The sequence below is a fragment of the Chlorocebus sabaeus genome, chromosome 16 (genome assembly GCF_047675955.1).
Source record: "Chlorocebus sabaeus isolate Y175 chromosome 16, mChlSab1.0.hap1, whole genome shotgun sequence".
In the NCBI taxonomy this organism is placed as follows: domain Eukaryota; kingdom Metazoa; phylum Chordata; class Mammalia; order Primates; family Cercopithecidae; genus Chlorocebus; species Chlorocebus sabaeus.
Window position 1 is genome coordinate 71,207,939 of NC_132919.1, and position 25,440 is coordinate 71,233,378.

At 53.0% G+C, this 25,440-nt stretch overlaps 1 protein-coding gene across 1 annotated transcript; it reads left to right on the plus strand.

The window, feature by feature from the left end:
* The first annotated feature begins 459 nt into the window (after positions 1-459).
* On the plus strand, positions 460-20,802 carry TNS4 (tensin 4). Its single transcript, XM_037992991.2, has 12 exons — positions 460-889; positions 7,886-8,309; positions 9,110-9,534; positions 11,583-11,669; positions 11,980-12,105; positions 14,219-14,311; positions 14,429-14,506; positions 15,890-15,958; positions 16,786-16,954; positions 17,989-18,057; positions 18,304-18,330; positions 18,937-20,802. Exons 1-12 carry the CDS (start codon positions 463-465, stop codon positions 19,076-19,078), a joined length of 2,136 nt encoding a protein of 711 aa, XP_037848919.2. The 5' UTR covers positions 460-462; the 3' UTR covers positions 19,079-20,802.
* Positions 20,803-25,440: the final 4,638 nt, after the last annotated feature.

Below are 25,440 nucleotides of genomic sequence, written 5' to 3' on the forward strand. Positions count from 1 at the left end.
CGTCTCGGCCTCCCAAAGTGCTGGGATTACAGGCTTGAGCCACCGCACCTGGCCTGAAGTTACTTTATTTAATGATCACTTACATAATGGGCTTGTTTTGTGCCAGGCACTGTTCTAAGCACATTACAAATATTAACTTGTTTTATAGACAAGGGAACTGAGGCACAGAGAAGTCAATTAACTTGCCCAAGGTTATACAGCTAGTAGGTGGTGGAGCCAGGCTGCAAACCCAGGTCGTCTGGCTCCAGCATCCATGCTTTTAAATGAATGAATAAATTAACTCTTGTATGGAGGGTGGGGAGGCAGGGGCTTCACCTACAGAAGTTACTCCATTCCCACTCTTGGACTCTTTCAGGTCCTGGGAGCTTCTGGTTGGCAAGTGAGATCTCTGGGATGTCAGTGAGGCTGGTTGAAAACCAGAGGTAAACCGCAGAGGTCACCATCCCCACCACGTCCCAGGTGATGTCCAGCCCACTGCTGGCAGGAGGCCATGCTGTCAGCTTGGCACCTTGTGACGAGCCCAGGAGGACCCTGCACCCAGCACCCAGCCCCAGCCTGCCGCCCCAGTGTTCTTACTACACCACGGAAGGCTGGGGAGCCCAGGCCCTGATGGCCCCCGTGCCCTGCATGGGGCCCCCTGACCGACTGCAGCAAGCCCCACAGGCGGAGGCCAAAGCCACCTGCTTCCTGCCATCCCCTGGCGAGCAGGTCTTGGGAACCCCGGAAGACCTTGACTCCTACATTGACTTCTCACTGGAGAGCCTCAATCAGATGATCCTGGAACTAGACCCCACCTTCCAGCTGCTTCCCCAAGGGACTGGGGGCCCCCGGGCTGAGCTGGCCCAGAGCACCATGTCAGTGAGAAAGAAGGAGGAACCTGAAGCCTTGGGTAAGGATTTGGGGCACAGTACTAGGAGCAGGGCTTGGCGCCAGACCTTATGAGGAAGAAGGACTTTCCTATGTACAGAGAAGGGGACCCTGTCCTGTTGGGAGATACTGTGCAAACCTAACCAAGTTACTAACCCCTCTGTTTTCTATGCTACACAAAAGGGATAAATACAAGTTTCCCTCACCAGCCAATTCTATTTGCTTTCTGAGTTTGGAAAGTGATAGATACCAATTTTCTATGATTTTATGAGGACTCAAATAAGCTTCTATAGAAAGTGTTTTGTGCAGTACCATGCCCATAAGGAAGAGCTCAGTAAATGTGGATCCCTGACCCCTGCTGTCCTAGGGTGTCTCACTTCAGAGCCTCACCTGGGGCCCCCCCTGAAATGTTGGTAGGATTGCTATCTGGACCTCTGTCCTTGTTTAGGGGGGTATCTTTCCGGAGAGGCCCACACTGGAAATGGTAGGATAAGGACCCAGTAGCGTTCAAGCAGTGGTATGCTGGTGAATGTTTCCCTGGCTCCCTGGTTGGGGAGCAGGGGCAGAGGGAGCTGATTTGAAGCTTCTGCCCATTTCCACAGTGTAAATTCTCCCCCTCTGGCCAGTTTCAAGCTGCCAACATGATGTCACTGAATGAGGAGCTGGAGACACGTGGAGTAGCAGGCTGTTACACAGCCTTGCCACTACACCGACACGACAGATGGTCAATAACCCTGACAGCACAGACAATAATAAGGAGGGTGGGGAGACATTGTTGTAAAATAATTGGGATGTGATGAATTTTGAGTATTTATTACCTTTGTTTTTAATGGAAGTTATTTCATTGTAAGTGTACATAATGTAATTACTCAATGGCTGGGTTTAGTAACCAGCTGGACAAAATCCTGAAAATTTAACAATCAGCTCTTAACCAGCCGATACAAGCCAATTCCAGGGCACCACCGAGTCCAAAGGAACCTGGAAATTCCTACATCTGGCTTCAGTTTCCTGAACAAAGAGTTTCAAGGAAGCTCTTGATGAGGGTCAAGGAGCAGGCGCATTAGACAGGTTGGAAGACTGAGGCCTCCAAGGCTTTAAACTACCAGCAAGGGTAAGGGGGTGCATGATTAGGATTAGAGATAGGAGCCATAAGATATTCCACTTACTGGACACATATTATATATCAGGCACTGTGTTGAGCACTTTATGTGGAATCTTCAATCCTCTCAATCCACTCCCTGAGCTGATTTTTTTTTTCAATGGAGTCTCGCTGTCACCCAGGCTGGAGTGCAACAGCACGATCTCGGCTCACTACAACCTCCACCTCCCAGGTTCATGCCATTCTCCTGCCTCAGCCTTCCCAGTAACTGGGACTACAGGCACCTGCCACCAGGCCCAGCTAATTTTTGTATTTTCAGTAGAGACAGGGTTTCACCATGTTGACCAGACTGGCCTCGAACTCCTGAGCTCAAGTGATCCACCCACCTCGCCCTCCCAAATTACTGGGATTACAGGCGTGAGTCCGGCCGAATATTTTATCTCCGTTTCGCAAATGAGAAAGCTGGGGTTGCTGGGGTTGAGTAAGGAGCCAGTCTAGCCTAATGGCTGGCGTCAGGCAGAGCTTTCACAAGCTGCTTGCTTCACCGCTTTGTGTCACGGATTCCTCACCCGAGAAATGGAGATAATGAGAGTTCTTACCTCAAAGGGTGTTATGGGGATTAAAAAAATTACATTTGTTGGCTGCTTATCACAAATCCTGGCACACTATACGCTATTCTAAATCGTAGCTGTTTTTATTAAACATTGGGGTTGCACGTCGGGCTAGCCCCAGGGTAGGTTTGGGCTCTGAGGTGGAGGCCAGCCCAACACCCACGCCCTCTGGCACCCCGGGTTCCTGGGCTCCTGGGCTCCTGCCTGCTCTGCCCCCTTTCGCCAAGCATTGCCTGCCAGGCCTGTTAAAGAAACTGTCCCTCAAGGGTCTTCCTGTTTCTTAAGGCCAGTCATGGGCACGTCACTGCAGGAAAGGCGTCTTGGGCCTAATTACTGTTGGCAGGAGTAAGCCCAGGCTTTTACCATTCATGCCCCAGGACAGGAGTTCCACATATCCAAGGCCAGGTGGGGCAAAACCAGTCCCTGTGGAACATCCACACATGTTGGGTGAGGGTTGGTGACAACTGGGCCCTTCCTCCACGGAAGGGGCTCATGGTCAGCTTAGGGCTGATGGCATGGGTCCATATCCACAGATGCCCCGGGCACCACATACCGTTGTGAACATGTGTCCACCCAACTCTGGGGAACAGGGAATGTAAGGCAGGCAGTGGCCAGAAGGTCCTGAGGAAGCTGCCTCACTGCCCTGGCCCCTTCTGATGGAGAAAAAAAAAAATCCCTTCCTCTAACCTCTGCCTGGACACCTGCAATGCCTGGGAGTTCACTGCCTCCTAAGACAGCCCAGCCAGGTCAGCTCCCCATTGAGAAGTTTTCCACCATCACTAAGAATAGCAGGCACCTGCGCCCAAAATCCTCCCCGCAGACCCTACTGCTGGTGACAAAGCTCTCACTGGCCCATGGCAGCGTACAGCTCTGAGCATTGTGGTGAGTTCTCTTACCTCTAAATGTATTCAGAGTGGAGGATCCCCTGCCATTTTACAATCTCATCCTTCCTACTTTTGGGCTGTTCAAGGAAAGAACTCTGACATTACCGTGCTAGGAGATGTTTACTGTTCCTCTTCGTCCTAACGTGGAAATTTTTAAAATTAAACATTGGCAATTCTATATTGACATTTCCCCTAATATATATACATATATTTTTTTGAGACAGGGTCTCGTTGTGTTGCCCAGGCTGGAGTGCAGTAGTGTGATCGTAGCTCACTGCAGCCTTCAATGCCTGGACTCAAGCAATTCTCCCACCTCAGCATCCCCAGTAGCTGGGACTACAGGCACATGTCACCATGCCCAGCTAATCTCTTTTTTTTTTTTTTTTTTGGGTGGGTGATGGAGTCTCTGCCTCCCAGGGTTCAAGCGATTCTCATACCTCAGACTCTCGAATAGCAGGGATTACAGGTGCCCACCACCATGCCCAGCTAATTTTTTTGTATTTTTAGTAGAAACGGGGTTTCACCATGTTGGCCAGGCTGGTCTTGAACTCTTGACCTCGCCCACCTCAGTGATTCACCCACCTTGGCCTCCCAAAGTGCTGGGATTACAGGTGTGAGCCACCACGCCCTGCCAACCCAGTAATCTTTAAACTTTTTGTAGAGACAGAGTCTCGCCATGTTGCCCAGCCTACCTCAAGTGATCCTCCTTCCTCAGCTTCCCAAAGTTCTGGGAATACAGGCGTGAGCCATGTCACCCAGCCCAGAATTTAAAAAAAAAAAACTATTCCATGTACCAGCCTGGCCAACGTGGCGAAAACCCGTCTCTACTAAAAATACAAAAATTAGTTGGGTGTGATGGCACGAACCTGTCATCCCATCTACCTGGGAGGATGAGGTGGAAGAATCACTTTAGCCTGGGAGGTGGAGGCTGCAGTGAGCCAAGATCCTGCCACTGCAGTCCAGCCTGGGCAAGAGTGAGACCCTGTCTCAAAAAAAAAAAAAGAGTCCACGTAATCCATGATCCCAGTGTCTGGCTTTTGAAGGAAATAGTGGAAACCTCCTGTTACAGATGAGGAAACTGAGGCTCAGGGTGGGTGTGTGATGGCTCACAGTCACACAGCCAGGGAGAAACAGGTCAGGCCTCAAACCCCAGCCTTCTGGGCTCCATAGGCCACTGCCCTTTCTCTCTTTCTAAAGTCTAGGCTTCTGCCCTCTGGGGCATCACAGAATTCATCAGGTTGGAGGCAGCCTGCAGGCTCCTCTTCTGAGACCTATCCTCCTGGGCGCTTCACAAACCTTCCCCAGGTTCCCTGCTCCTGCCTTCCTTTAAACTCGTCCTGGGGGCCCCCATCCCACAGGGAATGTGGTTCCTAGAAGCAAACACCATATCCCTTCCTTTATCCTCTCCAATGTCCCTCACCCCATCTTTGGAACAGGCCCCCACTTTCATTTTCCAGTAATTTCTGCCAGACAAGGCTGTTTACCAGCCCAAATGAAGGGGGTTTAATAACTGTCTCTCCACCCCTCACCTACATGCCCTCCCTCCACTCACCCACCTGCCTGGGGCTGGTGCCGGCATCCACCCAGCACTGCTCAGACTTGCCCCACAGGCCAGTAAACAGCGACTGCACCCCTGCGGTGGGTGGAGGCCCCCGCCCCACTCCCCCAGCTACACCCACCTTGGGACAGCCACGGGAGGTGAGCACGGGGCTGCTCCCTCCCCTCCCACTCTCCTTACTCAGCACTCCCAGCAAGGTCCCCGGTGGATGTTTAGATGACCCAGACTGGAGTAGGGAGCCCAGAGCTTCACCAGACCAAGAGATCCTCCCCAAAGCAGCCAAGCACCTTCTCACGGGGCAAGGCCTTGGAGCAGGGCTCATCCTGGAAGAAGCAGTCCCTAAACAGAGCTTAGCAACGCTCCCTGGCTGTGCAGCATCAGATAACTCACTTCACCTTTCTGAGCCTTCCAGATTTCCCATCTGTTATATGGGCGTTAATAATATTCCCTACTTCAATAGAGTTGTCACGAGGGTTAAAAGAGCTAATACAAGCAATGTGTTCGTAGTGGTCCTGGCACATTGCACCCAATAAAGACCAGTCTCTATGAAACATGGTTGTACACTAAGTGTTAGCTCCATCCCCACTCTTCTCCAAGCCTCAGTTTCCTCCTCTGTAAAAAATAATGCCTGCCTGCTCAAGGGCTGTTACGAGGTTCAGAGGAGATTATGGGTATAAACACTATAAAGTCCTATAAAAATTGAAGTTGTGCTTTCCAGCCTTCCAGAAGAATCCAGCCCATTCCAAGATCTCTTTTCTTCCGGAGCCCACCATACAGTCCCCCAAAGAGTCTCACCTTGCAGTCATCTTTCTAAGCAGAGAGATCCCCAACCTTAGCCAGAAAGAGGGTTCCATTTGGCCAATACTGCCCCCAAAAAGCAGGCAGGTAGGAAAGGCTCCTCTCTTGAGCCTCACCATGGGCCGGGCTCCAGGCTATCGTATTTCATCCTCATCACAGCCTTGGAAGACTGGTTTCAGATCCTCACTTTGCAGATAAGGAAACAGAGGCTCAGAGAGGGTCAGAAAGTTACACAATGCCCTTGGCTGAAAAGCAGCAAAGCCAGGACTCACCCCAGGTTTGTTTTGCTACAAAGCCAGGCTCTTCCTCCACCCGCTGAGCAGCAAGCCCCGGTCAGCTGCCAGCCCTTGCTCATCTGATGTAACTCCCCACCCCCTCCGTGTGGCCCAAGCAGGCTCAGACAGAGGCAGTAACCGTGAGCAGGGCCAGATGGCCCTACCCTGGAGCGGGCTGGGGCAGGCTGGGGCTCCACAGTCGTAACGGGGAGGAACAGTACATGTGCCAGGGCCCCGGGCAGGTGGGAGCTGAGGGTGCACGTTCTCCCCAATTTCCCCAGCCTCCATGCCAGGAAGCCAGAGGCAAGACTCACACTCTTCAGAAAAGAGCAGCTCATTAACCCCCACCTTCCTCCAGCTTTGCTGGAACAAGACCAAGGACAATTCCCCTCCCCCAGGTCAGGAGGAAGAGTGTTCATCCTCACCATAGGGAGAACAGCAGAGCAGCCCACTCCTAGGCTGACCTCGGGAGAGGAACGAGGCCTCAGAATCCCAAGAGTCCCGGGTGCCCCGACCGGGGAGTGGAAAGGGCGCTGAAGTGAGTCGGCAGCCTGGGGTGTGTTGGGTGATCCCTGTGTACCAGTTACGATCCCCCGGGAGATCCATAGCTCAAGAATGCAGCAAGCCCTGCGCTCAGGGAGTGCCTGCTCCAAAGCAGGGTTCTCAAACTCCACTGCATATTCACATGCCCTGGGTGGCCTCGCTAAAATGCAGATTATGTTTCCGTAGGGGTGGAGCCCAGGTGATATGGTCCTGCTGGGCCATTCATGGTCTACTGCACTCACCTGAAAAACTGGAAAACAAACAAAACTGAGGCCTGGGTTAACACCCTTGAGAGTTTAATCTAATTGGCAGGAGGCGCAGCCTGGGGTGAGTCTAGTGTGTAACCAAGCTTGAGAATCCCTGCTTTCATTGCAGGTACAGAAATATCACTTCGTTTTGTGTTGGTTTTTTTTTTTTTTTTTTTGGACATGGAGTTTCACTCTTGTCACCCAGGCTGGAGTGCAGTGGCACAATCTCGGCTCACTGCAACCTCTGTCTCCCCGGTTCAAGCGATTCTCGTGTTCAGCCTCCCAAGTAGCTGGGATTACAGGCGCACGGCTAATTTTTGTAGTTTTGGTAGAGATGGTGTTCGCCATGTTGGCCAGGCTGGTCTTGAACTGCTGACCTCAGGTGATCCACCCGCCTCGGCCTCCCAAAGTGCTGGGACTCCAGATGTGAGCCACCGCGCCCAGCCTCAGAGAAACCACTTTCACACACCTTGAGTAGCAGAGGCATCAGAAAGTATCACTGGTACAACCCATCAAGTGGCCATTTCAACCTAGGAAAAGGGCACAGACAAAGGGGAGGGTTGCCCAATTTTTAAGCACCTGCTCTGTGCCAAGAACAGTGCTGTGCTGCCTGCACAAGTGTCACTTCATCCTTTTTGTAACAACAAGAGGCTGGATGCAGTTGCCCCGCTTTACAGGTGTGGAAACTGAGACCCTGGGTGGTGAAGTCTTTTGGCCAAACTCTCTCAGAGAATAAGTAGCAGAGCCAGATCTGAAGCCTGGGTCTGTCTGATTCCAAGGCCTCGGTCCTCTACGGCATCTCCTCACCCAAGAGAAGTTGTCACAGGAAGGGTGACTTTGGAACTGGGCCCTGAAGATGGAGTTGGGCTCTCCTCTCTGCGCCTTAGTTTCCTCATCTCTATAAAAGAGGGGACAGAATGGCCTTGAGGACACTTCCAGCCTTTCTGTTTTATGAGTCCAGGCTCCTGTGTTTCACCAATGCTCTGCTTTTCTCCCCCAAAGACATAAAGTACATCGAGGTGACCTCCGCCAGATCAAGGTGCCATGATGGCCCCCAACGCTGCTCCAGCCCCTCTGTCACCCCACCCTTCGGCTCCCCTCGCAGTGGTGGCCTCCTCCTTTCCAGAGACGTCCCCCGAGAGACACGAAGCAGCAGTGAGAGCCTCATCTTCTCTGGGAACCAGGGCAGGGGGCACCAGCGCCCTCTGCCCCCCTCAGAGGGTCTCTCCCCTCAACCCCCAAATTCCCCCAGTATCTCAATCCCTTGCATGGGGAGCAAAGCCTTGAGCCCCCATGGCTTGGGCTCCCCACTGGTGGCTTCTCCAAGACTGGAGAAGCGGCTGGGAGGCCTGGCCCCACAGCGGGCCAGCAGGATCTCCGTGGTATCAGCCAGCCCAGCGTCTGATGTCAGCTACATGTTTGGAAGGTAGGTTCTGTAGCTTCTAACATTGCACACGCATACACACACAGGCATACACACACACACATCCCCTAAAATCATTGAAAGGCACCCTACTCTGAGCAAAATCTGGGCATGCACCAAAACCAAAAGGGAATGCCCTGCCTGGGCATCGCTTACAATCATCCCAGGTCAATTCTCTATAGACCTCACAGCAGAACTGCAGGCACATGCACACCCATTCTGCCCCAGGAAGACTGAACCACAGGACTCTGCTTCCCACTCCACCTCCAAAGCCACTGGCCAAGGCAGTCCCTGGCACAGAGGCTGGGGATTCCACAGCCATGCCCACTGGCACAGGCCTCTGAGTTCAGGGAGAAGTCTGGCTGGATGTGAAGCTGGCCTCCTCCTGCAGCTGGGGAGTTCCCTCTGCATCAGCCACGTTGTGGTCCAGCGTAGGTCCAGCCCATCTGCACGGCTCCTGGGAGTCATGGGGGCCTGGGGAAATCCTGATCCGACAGCTCAGTCACAACGACCTGGCTGGGAAGGCAGACGGAATGGGGGCCAGCCTATGCCCAAAGCCTGCAGGGGTCAGCTCATCGGCTACTTTAAATGACCAAAGACCCTACCATCCAGGGACATTTCTGTATCCTTACCATCCCTTAAGGATTAGGTGGGGGTGCACTTTGCTGTGGGCTGTACGGGGTGGGGTATGCAGTGTTCTATTTAGCCAAAGCCACGGGAACCCAGATCACCAGATCCAGAGCCTGGCTCTAGCCCCTGAGCCACCTGCTGCCCTAACAACCTTTCTGACTCTCCTGCTGCAGCAGCCAGTCCCTCCTGCACTCCAGCAACTCCAGTCATCAGTCATCTTCCAGATCCTTGGAAAGTCCAGCCAGCTCTTCCTCCAGCCTCCACAGCCTTGGCTCAGTGTCCCTGTGTATGAGACCCAGTGACTTCCAGGCTCCCAGAAACCCCACCCTAACCATGGGCCAACCCAGAGCACCCCACTGTCCACCACTGGCCAAAGAACATGCCAGCAGCTGCCCCCCATCCATCACCAACTCCATGGTGGACATACCCATTGTGCTGATCAACGGCTGCCCAGAACCAGGGTCTTCTCCACCCCAGCGGAGCCCAGGACACCAGAGCTCTGTTCGACCTGGAGCTGCTTCTCCCAGCAACCCCTGTCCAGCCACCAGGAGCCACAGCCAGACCCTGTCAGATGCCCCCTTCACCACATGCCCAGAGGGTACGTTGTAAACCAATATTTCAAGCAATGTAAGGTTTGGCTTGGGGGAATAGATAAAGTGCCAGTAGGTTTCTGCAACAGCCAGTCAACACATTTATTGAGCAACTATTGTGTGTCTGGTACTATGCCAGGTAGCGAGGACGCACAAAGGGACACAGTTTAGAAAGAGACAAACACAAATCCTCACAGTAGGGTAGGATAAATGTGGAGGTAAAGAGATATTCTCAATCATATGGGCCAAAGTAGAAGGAATGATTCTTTCAGTCTGGAGAATAGAGGAAGCGACATCCGAGCTGGATCTGTGAAGTGGATCAGAAGTTTGTGGCCAGAGAAGGAGAGGAAAGGCTTGCCCAGCAGAGAGAGCAGGGAGTCCACAGTCGGGAAGGTGTGGAAGCACATGGCATGTTCAGGAAATGCCGGAATGTTGGGTGCAGGTTCAAGTCATTGAGAGTAATTTGAAGCCAGATTGTGAAAGGCCTTCAATGCCAAACTAAAAAAAAAAAAAGAAAAGAAAAATGGAATTTGCCTTTTAAGCAATGGGGTACCATCAGTGAGCCTCACACAGAAAAGTGATGGGGTCAGAGGTGCACACTCAATGGATCACCCTGGCAGCTCAACGAATAGCAGGGGCCTGAACCGGGGTGGGGCAGTGGGGATGGAGGAGAGAGGACAGAGCCAGGCGACCCTCAGGATGTGCTTGATGACTAACTTAAGGAGAGCAAGAGGGCGAGTCAGTTCTGACTCTGACGTTCATGGATGACGAGAACGCAGAGGGGGTGGATGGGGCAATAGAGACAATGCATTCCAGTTCAGACAGCTGAAAACCACAAAACAGCAAACACCCTCCTTCCCGGAGTCTGAGACCACAGGCGTCCAAGGAGAACAAAATCAACCAGAATCTACGGCAGTAAACACAGAAGCTAAGCTCTAGCACCCTCTGGATGCCTCTCCCATGAGCAGAGTCCCCTGCCAACCCCCTGTTCCCCCTCCCTCGGCCATCAGAGGGCTTCTCAGCCCCCACTTGGCCCTGACATTCACAGGCATCAAGGCAACTCTGGGGGAGTGGGGTGAAATGTTTACTATAGCCCACTGCTCAGTCCCACGCACAAAGCCATGTGGAGGCAAGCAGGAGAAAATGACACTTCCAGCATGCCTTTGCATCTGCCGTGATCGATTTCCTAGGACGAATCAGTTGCAGATTTCAGTACTTTTTTTTAATGAGTTACTTGAGAATAACTGGTCACAACACTCCTTTTCAAGCCGCCAAGGTTGACAGCTACTGCTCTCTGCCTTAGGGACCCAGAGAAATGGCCATTTTGGCATCTCAAAGAGTACATTTACTTAGCCTAGTGATATTCCCATCCTGCTTTGGTCCCATACTATCACTAACTGTACCCCCAGATCTTCTCAAATTCTGCAAAATATTCTCAAAACAACATTCATTTTAATTTCATAGGCAACTGGAACATTAAAGACCCTCAGAAGTTGTTTAGTCCACTTGGTTCCCTCTGAGCTTCGGTTATCCCATATCAGAGTCAAGACCCAGCCTCCCACCTCCCAGGGGCATGTTTTTCTGCCCGGATCTGCTATTTTCCTCTCCTTCACGTTTTCTGCCATTTTCTTTTCCAAGCGGAATATTCCCCTAAGGAATTCTTAAGATTATGAAGATGGAGGAGAATGTGATATCAAACATGAAGCATCTGAGAATTCCTTGTTTATCTCTTATTTCAGTCCTCACCAGGGGACTCAACACTAGATTTGAGAAGCCATTTCTCCTTAAACTAAGGTTGTATCTATTCATTTTTTTATTCATTACCAAGGATACAAGGGCACTTCTGAGTTCTAGATGCACCAAACCCTGGCATCCTTCTGTTTGATTTTCCCTCTCATAGGCAGTTTGGAGATACAATGGAGTTAGGGTCTGGGATGGTGGTCGAATGAGACCTTGGAGCAATAGAATAGGGAAGGGTCTCCAGCCTTCTCTGGTGAACATCCCTCAGCTCCCATCTGTCCAGCCTACAGGGTCCCCCTTCTCTGTCTGTCTCCAGGTCCCACCAGGGACATGCAGCCCACCATGAAGTTCGTGATGGACACATCTAAATACTGGTTTAAGCCAAACATCACCCGAGAGCAAGGTAAAAGGAAGCATGAGCGACCCCAGAATCGGATCTGGGTCTTGCACTTTGCATCAGGCAGGGCCCTGGGTTACAGTTAAGGAATGGCAAATAGTGGGTCCAGGGAAGCAGGGGAGGGGGATGTCCTGCTGACCTCATGATCTCCCAAGGAAGTAGGAACCACAGCAAGAGTGGTGGAGATTTGACAGTAGAAAGAACTTCCTGGGGACAAAAGGTGACTCTGTAACATCTGCTCTGTTACGGGGGACAGAGGGGGACAGAGGGTGTCCAGGTGGGGCGGTGTCCGTCTCTGACTCAAGGATTGTTCCAGCAATCGAGCTGCTGAGGAAGGAGGGGCCAGGGGCTTTTGTCATAAGGGACAGCTCTTCATACCGAGGCTCCTTCGGCCTGGCCCTGAAGGTCCAGGAGGTTCCCCCATCTGCCCAGAATCGACCAGGTATGCATCTGTCTCTGTGCTCACTCAAGGTCTCACGGAGGCAGCGGGGTGTGGTAGCTTCCAGTCCTGGCTCTGGCATTAGCTTTCAGGGTGACATGGCACCAGTCTTAAAACAGCACCTAGGAGAAGTGTCCACTCCAGTATTCTCTCCAATGCCCTCCAGCCCCAAGGCACCCTGAAAAATGCCTTTCACAGCAAGCCTGAGTGCTTCTGCCTTCCCGAGCCCCGCCCCCAGTTCCCTGCGAGGAGGGTCCCAGCCCCCCCTAGGCTGCTCTTTTTGGAGTCAAACTGGATTCATTTCCAGGGAACCTAATGTGTGATTACACGCGTAGCTAGCTTATCTCACGGGTGATAGCTTACCCCATGTGTGTATGAGCTCAGCACACGTGTGTGTGATAGCTCTTATCACATGCTTTCCTGTGGTCTCCCACGCTCATTTGATAGCAAACATCCACGGGGCATCCGCCACACACCAGGCACTGTGTGAGGCTGCAGGGATACAGAGGAATCAGACCCAGACGCCACCTCACCAGGGAGACAGACGAAAATATGATTACAACGCAAAGTACCTGGGTCATAGGCCTCACTCAAACCCCAGGATTGCACCTTCTTATTTAATGGATGAGGTAACGGAGGCTCCCAGAGTTACTTAATGACCCCAGAGCAATTAAGTGATAAAGGGAGGATGAAACACCCAGCCTTGTGTTCTTGACAGTACGCCTCACTGTCACAATAAGAAAGTGACCTCTGAGGAGGGTGTTGCTTATAAAGGACGCCTTGCAAGAGGCAATGAACCCAGACTGAGGAGAACGCTGTGGATTGGTGGAAAGGAGTCAGAAGGTCATTGTTCGCCTCCCCCAGCCCCCCGCCCCCCTGCCACGCCCGGGGCCAGCGTGGCTCCAGCAAAGATGACCTGGTGGGCAGGAGGAGACAGAAACCAGAGCGAAGAGTCAACATTTATCTATACAATAATTAAGAAGTGTCCTTGCCAGGCACAGTGGCTCACGCCAGTAATCCCAGCACTTTGGGAGGCCAAGGCAGGATGATTGCTTGAGCCCAGGAGTCTGAGACCAGCTTGAGCAACATAGCAAAACCCTGTCTCTACAAAAATTACCCAGGTGTGGTGGAGCACACCTGTAGTCCCAGGTACTTGGGAGGCTGAAGCAGGAGAATCGCTTGAACCCAGGAGGTCTTTGAGGCTGCAGTGAGCCATGATCACACCACTGCACTCCTGCCTGGACCAAAGAATAAGACCCTGTCTAAAAAAATAATAATAAATTTAAAAAAAAAAATTCCCTAGGCCTCTCTGTGTCTCACACCTGTAATCTCAACATTTTGAGAGGCCCAGGCAGGAGAACCACTTGAGCTCAGGAGTTGAGACCAGCCTGAGCAAAACAGTGAGACCTTGTCTCTACAGAAGAATTAGCCAGACGTGGTGGGGCACGCCTGTAGTCCCAGCTACTCAGGAAGCTGAGGTGGGAGGATTCCTTAAGCCCAGGAGGTTGAGGCAAATAAGCTAAGATCACACTGCACTTCCAGCCTGAGAGACAGAGCAGAACAATGTCTAACAACAACAAAAATATCCCTGTTAACTCTTGAGCAACAGAAAGGTTTCCCCACCCCACCCCCAAAAAAAGAAGAAGAAGAGAAAGGTTTTCTGAAGAGGGTGTGGCTGCAGTCATTGAGCAGATGTGTTGGCACCTCCTCTGTGGGAGTGAGAGGCAGGGGGATGGACAAGGTGGCATTTTTTTTTTTTTTTTTTCCGGTGAGACAGAGTCTCACTCTGTCACCCAGGCTGGAGTGCAGTGACACAATCTTGGCTCACTGCAACCTCTGCCTCCCAGGTTCAAGCGATTCTCCTGCCTCAGCCTCCCGAGTAGCTGGGACTACAGGCATGTGAACCACGCCCGGCTTTTTTTTTTTTTCTTTTTTTTTTTTAAATCTTTAATAGAGACGGGGTTTTACCACGTCAGTCAGGCTGATGTCGAACTCCTGACCTCAAGTGATCCACCCGCCTCAGCCCCCCAAAGTGCTGGGATTATAGGCGTGAGCCACCGCGCCCAGCCACAAGGTGGAATTCTATCCGAATGCACTTTCTTCTTTCTCTATCCAGGCGAGGACAGCAATGACCTTATTCGACACTTCCTCATCAAGTCTTCTGCCAAAGGAGTGCATCTCAAAGGAGCCGATGAGGAGCCCTACTTTGGTGAGATTCCCCAGCCTCCAGGCTCCCCAGGGATGGGGGACCAGCGAAGTCTCTGTTCTGAACTGTGGGGTGGGCTAGGGAAACTCTACTCATGCAGGGCTGCTTGCTTCCTTTCAGGGAGCCTCTCTGCCTTCGTGTGCCAGCATTCCATCATGGCCCTGGCCCTGCCCTGCAAACTCACCATCCCGCAGAGAGGTGGGTCTGGGCCCCAAAGAGGGAATGCCAAGGAGGGGGACCTGTTTGTTCTTACTAGAAATGGGGTTCATTTCTACCTTGTTGGTGGATTATTTTAGTGTCACGGTTAAAACTGTGTGTACTGGAGTCGCTCAACATCTCCACCTCCTAGCTATGAAAATTTAAGAATGTTGACCTCTCTAAGCCTCAGTTTCCTCATCTATAAAATGGGGACAATCATCATGGTACCTACTTATAGGATTGCTGTGCAGACTAAATGAGATAGCTCGAGCAAGGCTCTTAGCGCAATGCCTGGCATAGAATGGATGTTGGATAAATAGCAGCCTGCTTTGAGAGGAGGAAAGAGCCTAAATCAAATAGTTGGGAGAGCTTTTCTCTTTCTGGGTCCAATATTTGTTGAGCGCTCACTCACCCATTCATGCTTCACTACAAGCTTGTGAAGCAGACTTTGCTGTTATCATCCCCATTTCACAGATAAGAAAATAAGGGCTGGACGCAGTGACTCATGCCTGTAATCCCAGCACTTTGGGAGGCCGAGGCAGGTGGATCACTTGAGGTCAGGAGTTCAAGACCAGCCTGACCAACATGGTGAAACTCTGTCTCTACTAAAAATACAAAAAATTAGCCGGACGTGGTGGTGGGCGCCTGTAATCCCAGCTACTTGGGAGGCTGAGGCAGGAGAATCACTTGAGCCCGGGAGGCAGAGGTTGCAGTGAGTCAAGATTGCGCCACTGCACTCTAGCCTGGGCAACAGAGCGAGACTTCATCAAAAAAAAAAAAAAAAAAAAAGAAAGAAAGAAAGAAAGAAAGAAAGAAAGAAAGAGAAAGGAAGGGAAGGGAAGGGAAGGGTTCGGTTCTAGATGTTAAGTAATTTGCCCAAAGGCCCGCAGAGTCAGACTTTGAACTCAGATCAACATGCCCTATCCAGAGCGTACAGCCAGGTAGGGGGACAGCTCAGATGGAACAGATCATCTCAGGGGTATGCAGGAGAAGCTTGAGAAGGGCATCGGCGCAGGGGAGCCCCAGAGGAGCGTTGGTGAGAGCCTCCTCGCTTTCTGCAAAGACAGGTCAGGGGTTGGGACGGGGTCCAAAAGAAGTGAGAAGGTCAGGGGCCTGTGAGGACAAGATCATGGCAGCCATCTAAGAGGTAGGGGGGCGAGGAGGGGAAGAAGAGATCAAAAGGGTTGCAAACTAAGCATTTAGGGAGCCCAAAGTGGCCTGTTTGCCTAATTACGGTAATCACACCTGGTTTGAGTCATTTCCTGGAGATGGGGGTGGAGGTGGGAGATCTTCAAAGGGATTCATGAGGTCTGTTCCTGTGAGAGGGGTCCATTCACTCCACCCCCGCCCCTTTGGGGGGCCTGTTTCTTTGCCTTGGCTCAGAACTGGGAGGTGCAGATGGGGCCTCGGACTCTACAGACAGCCCAGCCTCCTGCCAGAGGAAATCTGCAGGTGAGTGGTACAGGACGGGAGACGCCAAGCTTGGCTGTGCCCCAAGAGGGCACCTCCCGACCCTGCCCACACGCACGCATGCACGCACACACGCACAGGCCCACACGTGTTTCCCATCTCAGCTTCATTTGTGCATCTTTAACAAGGTGCCACTCCCCCCCCTCCGGTCACCCCTGTAAAACAAGATGAGAGGCCAGCAGGGAAGTGGGGTGGGTTGGGGGTGGTGGGGTGGCAGAACTTGCAGTCTCTCCGGCACGCACACGGGCACGTGCACATGTGCTAGAGTCTCTCTGGGTCTGAGGAGCCTGCCCTGGAGCTGTTTCCAGGTTTGGGATCCTCTATGGGGTGTCAGGTTTGAGTCCTCGAGCCTTCACCAGGGGAAAGGTCCCTAACCCACACTCCCAGAGGCCAGCACACATCGGCACTTGTCTCAGTGACAGCTCCTGCTCTATGCCCGGAGCACGAACGGCTTCCCTCCCCATTCTTGTCTTCTGTCCCTACTGTCGCCAATGAGCCAAGACCTTGAGGGTAGAGGTGTGGGGAGGAGGGCAGTCATTGAGTGTGGACAGAAGGATGTTTTCCTGGGCCCCCCTACACACAGGGCAACTTCCCCTCCCCTGCCCCATGCTGGAGGGCCAGGGGCCAGGGCGATGCAAAGCCACAGAAGATCCCAAAGCCCTCTGGGGTTGGCCTCAGACTGTGATCACCTACACACCCACTTCCTGTTGGGTGGCCCTAAGAGGAGCTCCACTGGATTCCTGAACAGGAGACTCACCCCCTCCCCTGGGCCTGGGTCAGTGGCCCAGCACAGTGTCTGCCTCCCACAGGCTGCCACACCCTGTACCTGAGCTCAGTGAGCGTGGAGACCCTGACCGGAGCCCTGGCCGTGCAGAAGGCCATCTCCACCACCTTTGAGAGGGACGTCCTCCCCACGCCCACCGTGGTCCACTTCAAAGTCACAGAGCAGGGCATCACCCTGACGGATGTCCAGAGGAAGTAAGGGCCTTCCCTTGCCCTCGGGCTGCGGGACTGGCGGCGTAGAGCTGGAGAGGGTAGCCGGGACATTCGCGGATCAGGGATGAAGGTCGAGTTCAGGGTCCTGGATGACCCAGCGGGGCCAGGGATGTGCTGAGTGACTCCAGGCAACTTCCCTGCCTCCTCCAGGCCTCAATCCACTGCCAAAGCCCCAGTTCATCGTGACTTGATGAAAATGGAGTTAACGGGGGCCGGGCGTGGTGGTTCATGCTTGTAATCCCAGCACTTTGGGAGGCCGAGGCGGGTGGATCACCTGAGGTCAGGAGTTCGAGACCAGCCTGGTCAACATGGTGAAATCTCGTCTCTACCAAATATACAAAATTAGCCAGGTGTGGTGGCGCACACCTGTAATCCCAGCTACTTGGGAGGCTGAGGCAGGAGAATCGCTTGAACCCAGGAGGTGGAGGGTGCAGTGACCTGAGATCACCCCACTGCACTCCAGCCTAGGTGACAGAGTGAAACACCACCTCAAAAAAAAAAAAAAAAAAAAAGAAGGAAAATGGAGTTAACTAGTATTCATGGGTGCTGATTATGTCTGCACCCATTGATGGAACATCTTCCTTAGGCCAGACTCTGGCTAACCACTGGAACCCGGAGAGAAATGAGATCGTTCCTTCCCCAGGCTCGGGATCTCACAGTCTAACAGGAGCCTGATCCAGGGCTGAGCACTTCACAGGCAGAAACAAGAGATGACCAAGATGTAATTCGTGTCCTCAAAAAGTTAGGGGACAAAAAAAAAGTTAAATGGCATGGTAGGGGTATGAAACAAAACCCCAGAGTGTAAGACATAGGCAGGCAAGTCCCATGAGAGGAGAGAGGCAGGAGCAGGGCACCAGGGTCCCCCAGTGGGAAAAGCCGTAGCGGTCATCGAGGTCTAACCCAGAGACTTCTTGGAGGACAGGGCACCTGAGCTTGGGGGGAACAAGAGATGCTGGAGGCAGGGTGACACTGGGACAGGTTCTCATCACTTCCCTTCTCTCCCCACCTCCTCCTAGGGTGTTTTTCCGGCGCCATTACCCCCTCACTACCCTCCGCTTCTGTGGTATGGACCCTGAGCAACGGAAGTAAGTTCAAGGCTGGGCCAAACTAAGAAGGCCGTCCAGGGCCCAGCTGCCCACCAAGGTGTCCTGACGACTCTGGGACTGGGATCCCAGAGGGAGCTTGTGAACCTCAAGGGGTCAGGGTGACAGAATGAGGGTCGGGTGGGGTGTGCTGGGGCGGGGACACAGCTGGCCAGTCCTGCGGCTCCTTCAGGGTCCTGTGGCATGGAGCAAAGCCTCATTACTCGGTATCGTGTTCTTTTCCTACAGGTGGCAGAAGTACTGCAAGCCCTCCTGGTAAGGCCTTCCTGTCTACTCTGTTACCAAAGAGGAGTCCCTGTCTCAGGGCCCCAAACCCAACATGGGGAGGGAACTAGAGAAGGAAAGAGGCCCCATTCTGACTTTAATAGTCCAAGGTGTTAATGAGGGCACAGGCCGTGGTCCTCAGGGAGCTTGCATCTGATGGGAAAGACTTTCACTGCCCTCAGAGCCTCTGGGCTGATAGGGGCGACATGAGCCTGGGAGCCCTCAATCTTCTGCAAGAGGTACAGGCTCTAACTTCAGGAAGCCTCAAGCTATTGGAATGTCCCAGTCTGATGATCAAGATGCATCTTTGCCCTCAGGGAGCTTCCACTCTAATGGGAAATGCACAGGTCCTGTCCTCAAGGAGCCCCCACTCAAAACAAACGAAACCCAGAGCTTGAACTTGGAAATCTCCCAGTCTGACAGGAGAGGCACCTTGTTCCTCAGGGAGCCCCATCTTAAGGAGGTGCTGGAGCCAATTGGCTAAGGGAGGAGCAGGGAGGAATGAGGTGCAAGCTGAGGGCCCCCCACTACCCCATTCCCACCAGCCTGATGCCTCCCTGGGTCCCACCCCTCACTCAGACTGCCCTCCCCCACCAGGATCTTTGGGTTTGTGGCCAAGAGCCAGACAGAGCCTCAGGAGAACGTGTGCCACCTATTTGCGGAGTATGACACGGTCCAGCCAGCCTCGCAGGTCATCAGCCTGGTGACTGCTCTGCTGCAGGATGCAGAAAGGATGTAGGGGAGAGGCTGCCTGTGCACCTTCCCAACACCTCCAGGGATTCACCAAGGAGCCCCCCTCCACCCCCTGAATGGGTGTGGCTTGTGGCCATATTGACAGACCAATCTGTGGGACTAGGGGGATTGGTATAAAGTTGACACCCTTGAACCTGCTATGGCCTTCAGCAGTCACCATCATCCAGACCCCCCAGGCCTCAGTTTCCTCAACCACAGAAGGAGACCAATAGACAAGATCAGCTGTTCTCAGATGCTGGTGGGCATTTGAACACCCTCCTGCATGATTCTGAAGCATGCCCACATCTGAAGACCCCTGCATGAAAATAACCTCCAAGAACCCTCTGACCCTATCGACCTGGGCTCTGCCAACACAATAGTCTGAGCGAGAGACCTGCAGCCCCTGTTTCAGGTGCCTGGCGTTGACCCACGGGGTATCTGGCTTGCAGCCAGTGATGGTCAAGGATTGACTACAAAACGGGAATGGATAGACTCTATTTCCTTCCATATCTGTTCCTCTGTTCCTTTTCCCACTTTCTGGGTGGCTTTTTGGGTCCACCCAGCCAGGATGCTGCAGGCCAAGCTGGGTATGGTATTTCGGGCAGCTCAGCAGGGGGAACTTGCCCCCTTGGTCAGAGGAGACCCAGCTGTCCTGCACCCCCTTGCCGATGAGTATCACCCCATCTTTTCTTTCCACTTCTTTTTTTTTTTTTGAAACGGAGTCTCATTGTCACCCAGGCTGGACTGCAGTGGTGCGATCTAGGCTCACTGCAACCTCCACCTCCCAGGTTCAAGCAATTCTCCTGCCTCAGGCTCCTAAGTAGCTGGGATTACAGGCATGTGCCACTCACCCGGCTAATTTTGTATTTTTAGTAGAGATGGGGTTTCACCATGTTGGCCAGGCTGGTCTTGAACTCCTGACCTCAAGTAATCCACCTGCTTCGGCCTCCCAAAGTGCTGGGATTACAGGCACGAGCCACCGCGCCCAGCTTCTTTCCATTTCTTGATAGGCGAATATTCCAAAGCTGGTATCGTAGCTGCCCTAATGTTGCATATTAGGCGGTGGGAGTAGAGATAAGGGCCATCTCTCTGTGATTCTGCCTCAGCTCCTGTCTTGCTGAGCCCTCCCCCAACCCATGCTCCAACACACACACACACACACACACACACACACACACACACACACACACACACACACACGCCCCTCTACTGCTATGTGGCTTCAACCAACCTCACAGCCACACGGGGGCAGCAGAGAGTCAAGAATGCAAGGAGGCCGCTTCCCTAAGAGGCTTTGAGGAGCTGGGCTCTTTCCCACCCCCACCCCCACCCCCACCCAGCCTCCAGAAGCTGGAACCATTTCTCCCGCAGGCCTGAGTTCCTAAGGAAACCACACTACCAGAGTGGAAGGGAGGGTCAGGGAAGAAGCCCACTCTTGCTCTACGAGGAGCAAGTGCCTGCCCCCTCCCAGCGGCCAGCCCTGCCAAAGCTGCATTATCTTTGGCCAAGGTTGGGCCTGATGGTTATGATTTCAGCCCTGGGCCTGCAGGAGAGGCTGAGACCAGCCCACCCAGCCGGTGGTCGAGCACTGCCCTGCCGCCAAAGTCTGCAGAATGTGAGATGAGGTTCTCAAGGTCACAGGGCCCAGTCCCAGCCTGGGGGCTGACAGAGGCCCCCATATACTCCGCTACAGCTCCTATCATGAAAAATAAAGTGTTTGTCTTTGCAAAACAGTAAGTTCTGAGGCAGTCAGGGCTGTGCCCTCGGAGATGGAGACCTGAACAGAGAAGGGGGCCTGACTTGGGAGGGCGTGGCTGTGTCTTAGGGGAGACCAGGTGTGCCACACTCCCTCCCACGCTCCTGGCCACGGCACTACAGGCTCAGCAGGCTTCCACGTCATAAACCATTGCTTAAACCACTGTGTCCCCCACACGCCCAACATGCTTGTTCTTCTTTCTTCATCACCCCTTTCCTGCCGCTTTGCCAGGGAAACAGGAGGATTGTGATTTCCTGGGGCCCAAAGTGAGTGTGTATGGTGCCCCTGATGGATTCCAAAAAAATCTCACTCAGCCCCCACTGAGAGGCAAGGAGAGGCGGGCAAAACAGGAACTCCTCAAGAAGAGTCCAGAAGAGTCCCCGAAACCAGATGCCCCAGAGCTGCCAGCTCCGCCCTGAAGAACCAGACTGTGGTTGGGTGTGGTGTCTCACACCTGTAATCCCAGCACTTTGGGAGGCCAAAGCCGGAGGATTGAGCCCAGGAGTTTGAGAGCAGCCTGGGCAACACAGGGAGACCCTATCTCTACAAAAAAACACAAAAAGTTAGCCAGGTGGGGTGGCACATACCTGTAGCCCCGGCTACTTGGGAGGCTGAGGTGGGAGGATCACTTGAGCCTGGGGGTTCAAGGCTGCAGTGAGCTGTGGTTGTGCCACTGTACTCCAGCCTGAGTGAGAGTGAGACTCTATCTCAAAAGGAAAGAAAAAGAACTGGACTATGGCCTCTTGATCCCACCCTGGGCGTGGGGAGTTCTACCCCCAGCTCCTTCCAGTGGCAGTCCTCCCCTAAACCAGTCCCAGAGGAATGCCCCCCTCCCAGACCTGCTCCAGACTTCACTGCAACTAGGAAGCCACGGCTGGCATGCCCTGAGAAGGCCTCAGCAAGCGATGCAAGAGAGGCTGTGGCACTTCTGTTCTCCTAAAGAGCTTTGGGAACGGGAGAGCCCCTCCTTCTGTGTGGGCTGAGCTATGTGACCCAGTGGCAGCAGCCTTGAACCACTGCCGGGTAGACCCTGCCTCCCTTTCCACTGCCCCAGTGCAGTTCCAGATGGAGACTCCTCTCAGTCTCCTGCTCTGGCCCTGCTTAGCCCAGCATGGAACAGAGTTCGTGGAAGGCGATCATTTCTGCTGCATTTGCCACAGCTCATGTTTCCCCTAAGAAGATTTAGCAGAGAACTTAAGACTTTTGCTGAGGGCAAAGCAGCCAGCCCGGCAGGGGCTGGACGGCTGGACAGGCTGGGAGGGCTGGACGGCAGAGAGGAGGCAGGACAACCACCGAGCCAGGAGCCAGGAAGGGAGGAGCCACCCTCCTATCCACCCAGGAACACCAGAGGAGTTTTCTCCAGGAGGCTCCAGGCCTTATAGCCCTCGGTCTTTTTTTTTTTTTTTTTTGAGACGGAGTCTCACTCTGTCGCCCAGACTGGAGTGCAGTGGCCAGATCTCAGCTCACTGCAAGCTCCGCCTCCCAGGTTCACGCCATTCTCCTGCCTCAGCCTCCCGAGTAGCTGGGACTACAGGCGTCCACCACCTCGCCCGGCTAGTTTTTTGTATTTTTTAGTAGAGACGGGGTTTCACCGTGTTAGCCAGGATGGTCTCGATCTCCTGACCTCGTGATCCGCCCGTCTCGGCCTCCCAAAGTGCTGGGATTACAGGCTTGAGCCACCGCGCCCGGCCTAGCCCTCGGTCTTAACCCCTGCCGCAGCCCCCGCTCCAGTGTCTCTCTCCCCTGAGTCTTTTCATCCCTCCCCATCCCTTTCTTGATCTCCATACACACACATACCACCCACCCTCCCTCCCTCTCTTCTCCCACTTCCTCTGTCTCCTTTCTCACCATCTCTCCTCATTATGTCTTCTCTACTCGATCACCCCTTCGCAGAGAAACTTTTCCAGCTTCTTGCTCTTTTCCAGTTGAATTTCCTCGCCCCTTTGTCCCAGGTGGCTGGACATGCAGCAGAGTCCAGCTGCTGTTGGAGTTCATGAGAAGGGAACCGGGAAGCCTCTCACACTGCCAATCGTTTCTCAAAACTTAGGTTCCAGTTTGAGACCAGCCTGGCCAACATGGTGAAACCCCGTCTCTACAAAAAATACAAAAATTAGCCGGGCATGGTAGCGCACCTGTAGTCCCAGCTACTCGGGAGACTGAGGCATGAGAATCCCTTGAACCTGGGAGGCGGAAGTTGTAGTGAGCTGTGATCGTGCCACTGCACTCCAGCCTGGTTGACAGAGCAAGACACTGTCTCTAAAAACAAAAAACAAACAAACAAAAAAACCTCAGGTTCCCACACCCACAAACCCTGCCTCCTCTCAGGCTACAGAGACCTCTTCAGGAGACTGAAGTGCCCTTACCCCGACCATCTGACCAGCCACCACCCCATGCCCGTGACCCACCAAGGGCTGAGGCTGCTCACTGCTCTGTTTTATCTTTGGCCTCTGGTCCTTCACTCTTGTGCCAGGGCTTAGACCCAGGGCAAGGTCTTAGACCCAGGGCAGGGGCAGGGTTAAAGGCTTTCAACCCAGGGCCAATGCCTTAATTCATGCAACAAATGTTTTCTGGCTGTGTGCTTTATTCACGTGAACCAGGAAAACAGAAAAATATGACAGTGTTTCTAACAGAGGTTTACAAGTGCTATGCAGGGCTGGCAGAAAGAGTAGAAACCGGAAAAGATAAACTTTACCCACTTGAAGGGAAAGAGGGCAATGTTACCAAGAAGGTAACATTTGAGTTGGGTCTTCAAGGATGAATAGGAGTTCAGCATGCAAAGAGAGGTAGAAACCAACTTTTAGGAGGGGGACGGGCTCTCATGTGCTACATATAATCAGAGGCACATTATATATGCCTAATCCCATTTTACAGGTTAGAAAACTGGGGCTCAGAGGGTTAACTTCTCCTAACTGTAAATGGCAGAGAAACAGGATTTCAAGTCCATGCCCATCCTATTGCCCCAGCGTTCAGAGAAAGCAGATGGAGACATTCGTGTGTGAAGCACACAGGTATGAAAAGATGTACCATGTTTGATGTGGCTCAAGTACATGGTACCTAAGGGAGTAGGTGAGAGAGAAAGCAGAAGAAAAAGGCAGCAACAGGACCCTCAGGACCCTTGGGTGCCAGCTGAGAATGTCTGGAGATTGAAGACTTGCTGAATTAATGAGGTGGGACTCAGGCCTGCCGTTTACGATTTTGTAGGCTATGCAGTGCATGGTCATACATGGCACCCTGCTTCAGCTTTATCCCATAGGTAATGAGGATGAGGTAGGAAGCAGGACTGGACTCCAGAGGCAGGGCTTGGACACAGGTCCAAACTGAGGACTAGCTAAAACAGGGATGAGGTAGGAGGAGCTTTCCATAAGACACACCCGCCAGTGTGACATGTCAGTTTACCATTGCCGTGGCAACACCCAGAAGTTACCACCCCTTTCCATGGCAGCAACAACCTGATGACCCAGAAGTCACCACCCTTTTTCTACAAATCTCTGCATACTCTGCCCCTTAACTTGCATGAAAAGTGGGTGCAAATAAGAGTGTGGAAGCTACTGAGCTGCAGCTCTCAGCACACTGGGGTAGCCCGGCTCTGCAGGAGCAGTCACGGGATTGTGACACTGCCACCTCTAGAAAGCTGCTTTCTTCTACCACCATTTGCCCTTGAATTATTCCCTGAATGAAGCCAAGAACCCTCCCAGGCTAAGCCCCAATTTGGGGCTTGCCTGCCCTGCATCAGGGAGACATTTCAGCTGAGGAGTAATTGACCAGATTTATGCTTTAGAAACATGGAGGCCGGAGATGTCATCTGAGGCTGAAGCTGGGGAGAAGAATGCTGGGATGAGAACCTGGAGTTCGGACCAGGGAAGGGATGAGAGCCTAAAAAGAGGAGCTCTCACCCTGAGACACGCTGGGGCAGGAGCCTGCTTGATCCAGGCCTGGGTCCCTGGTTCTCTCTGAGCTTGGGAGGACTATGTGAGACAGAGCAGGACCAGGGGCCTGCATTCCCCCTTGTATTATTCATCTTCCCGGGCTGCCATAACAAAATACCATAGACTGGGCAACTTACACAACAGAAATTTATTTTCTCACAGTTCTGGAGACTTGAAGTCCAGGATCAGGATGCCATGATGGCCAGGTTTGGGTAAGGACTCTCTTCATGGCTTGCAGACAGCCACCTTCTCCCTGTGTGCTCAGATGGTCTTTCCTCAGTGTGTGCATGGAGAAAGAGATCTCTCTCCCTCGCTTCCTTTTATTTTAAAGCCACCATCTGATTAGAATCTCACCCTTGTGGCCTCACTGAACCTTAAGCCTCAGAAAAGCCTTATCTCCAAATATAGTCACATGGAGAATGAGAGCTTCAGCATGCCAATTTGACAGGACACAGCTCAATCCACAGCACCCATCCAGGCAGAGTCCTGCCCAGTCGTGTTCCCCATCCCCACCAAGCCTCAGTCCGGACCAGGCTGGAGCCCTCAGCCCCAGGAAAGGAGATCCTCAACTTCCCGGGCTCCCAGGGCCAGCCAGGGGCTTATTTTGCAACTGTTTCCTGGAAGGCTTTTCAGTGTTCTCCTCTCCCCATCTGGACTAGCCAAGAAAGGCAAGTAGAGCTTGGCTGG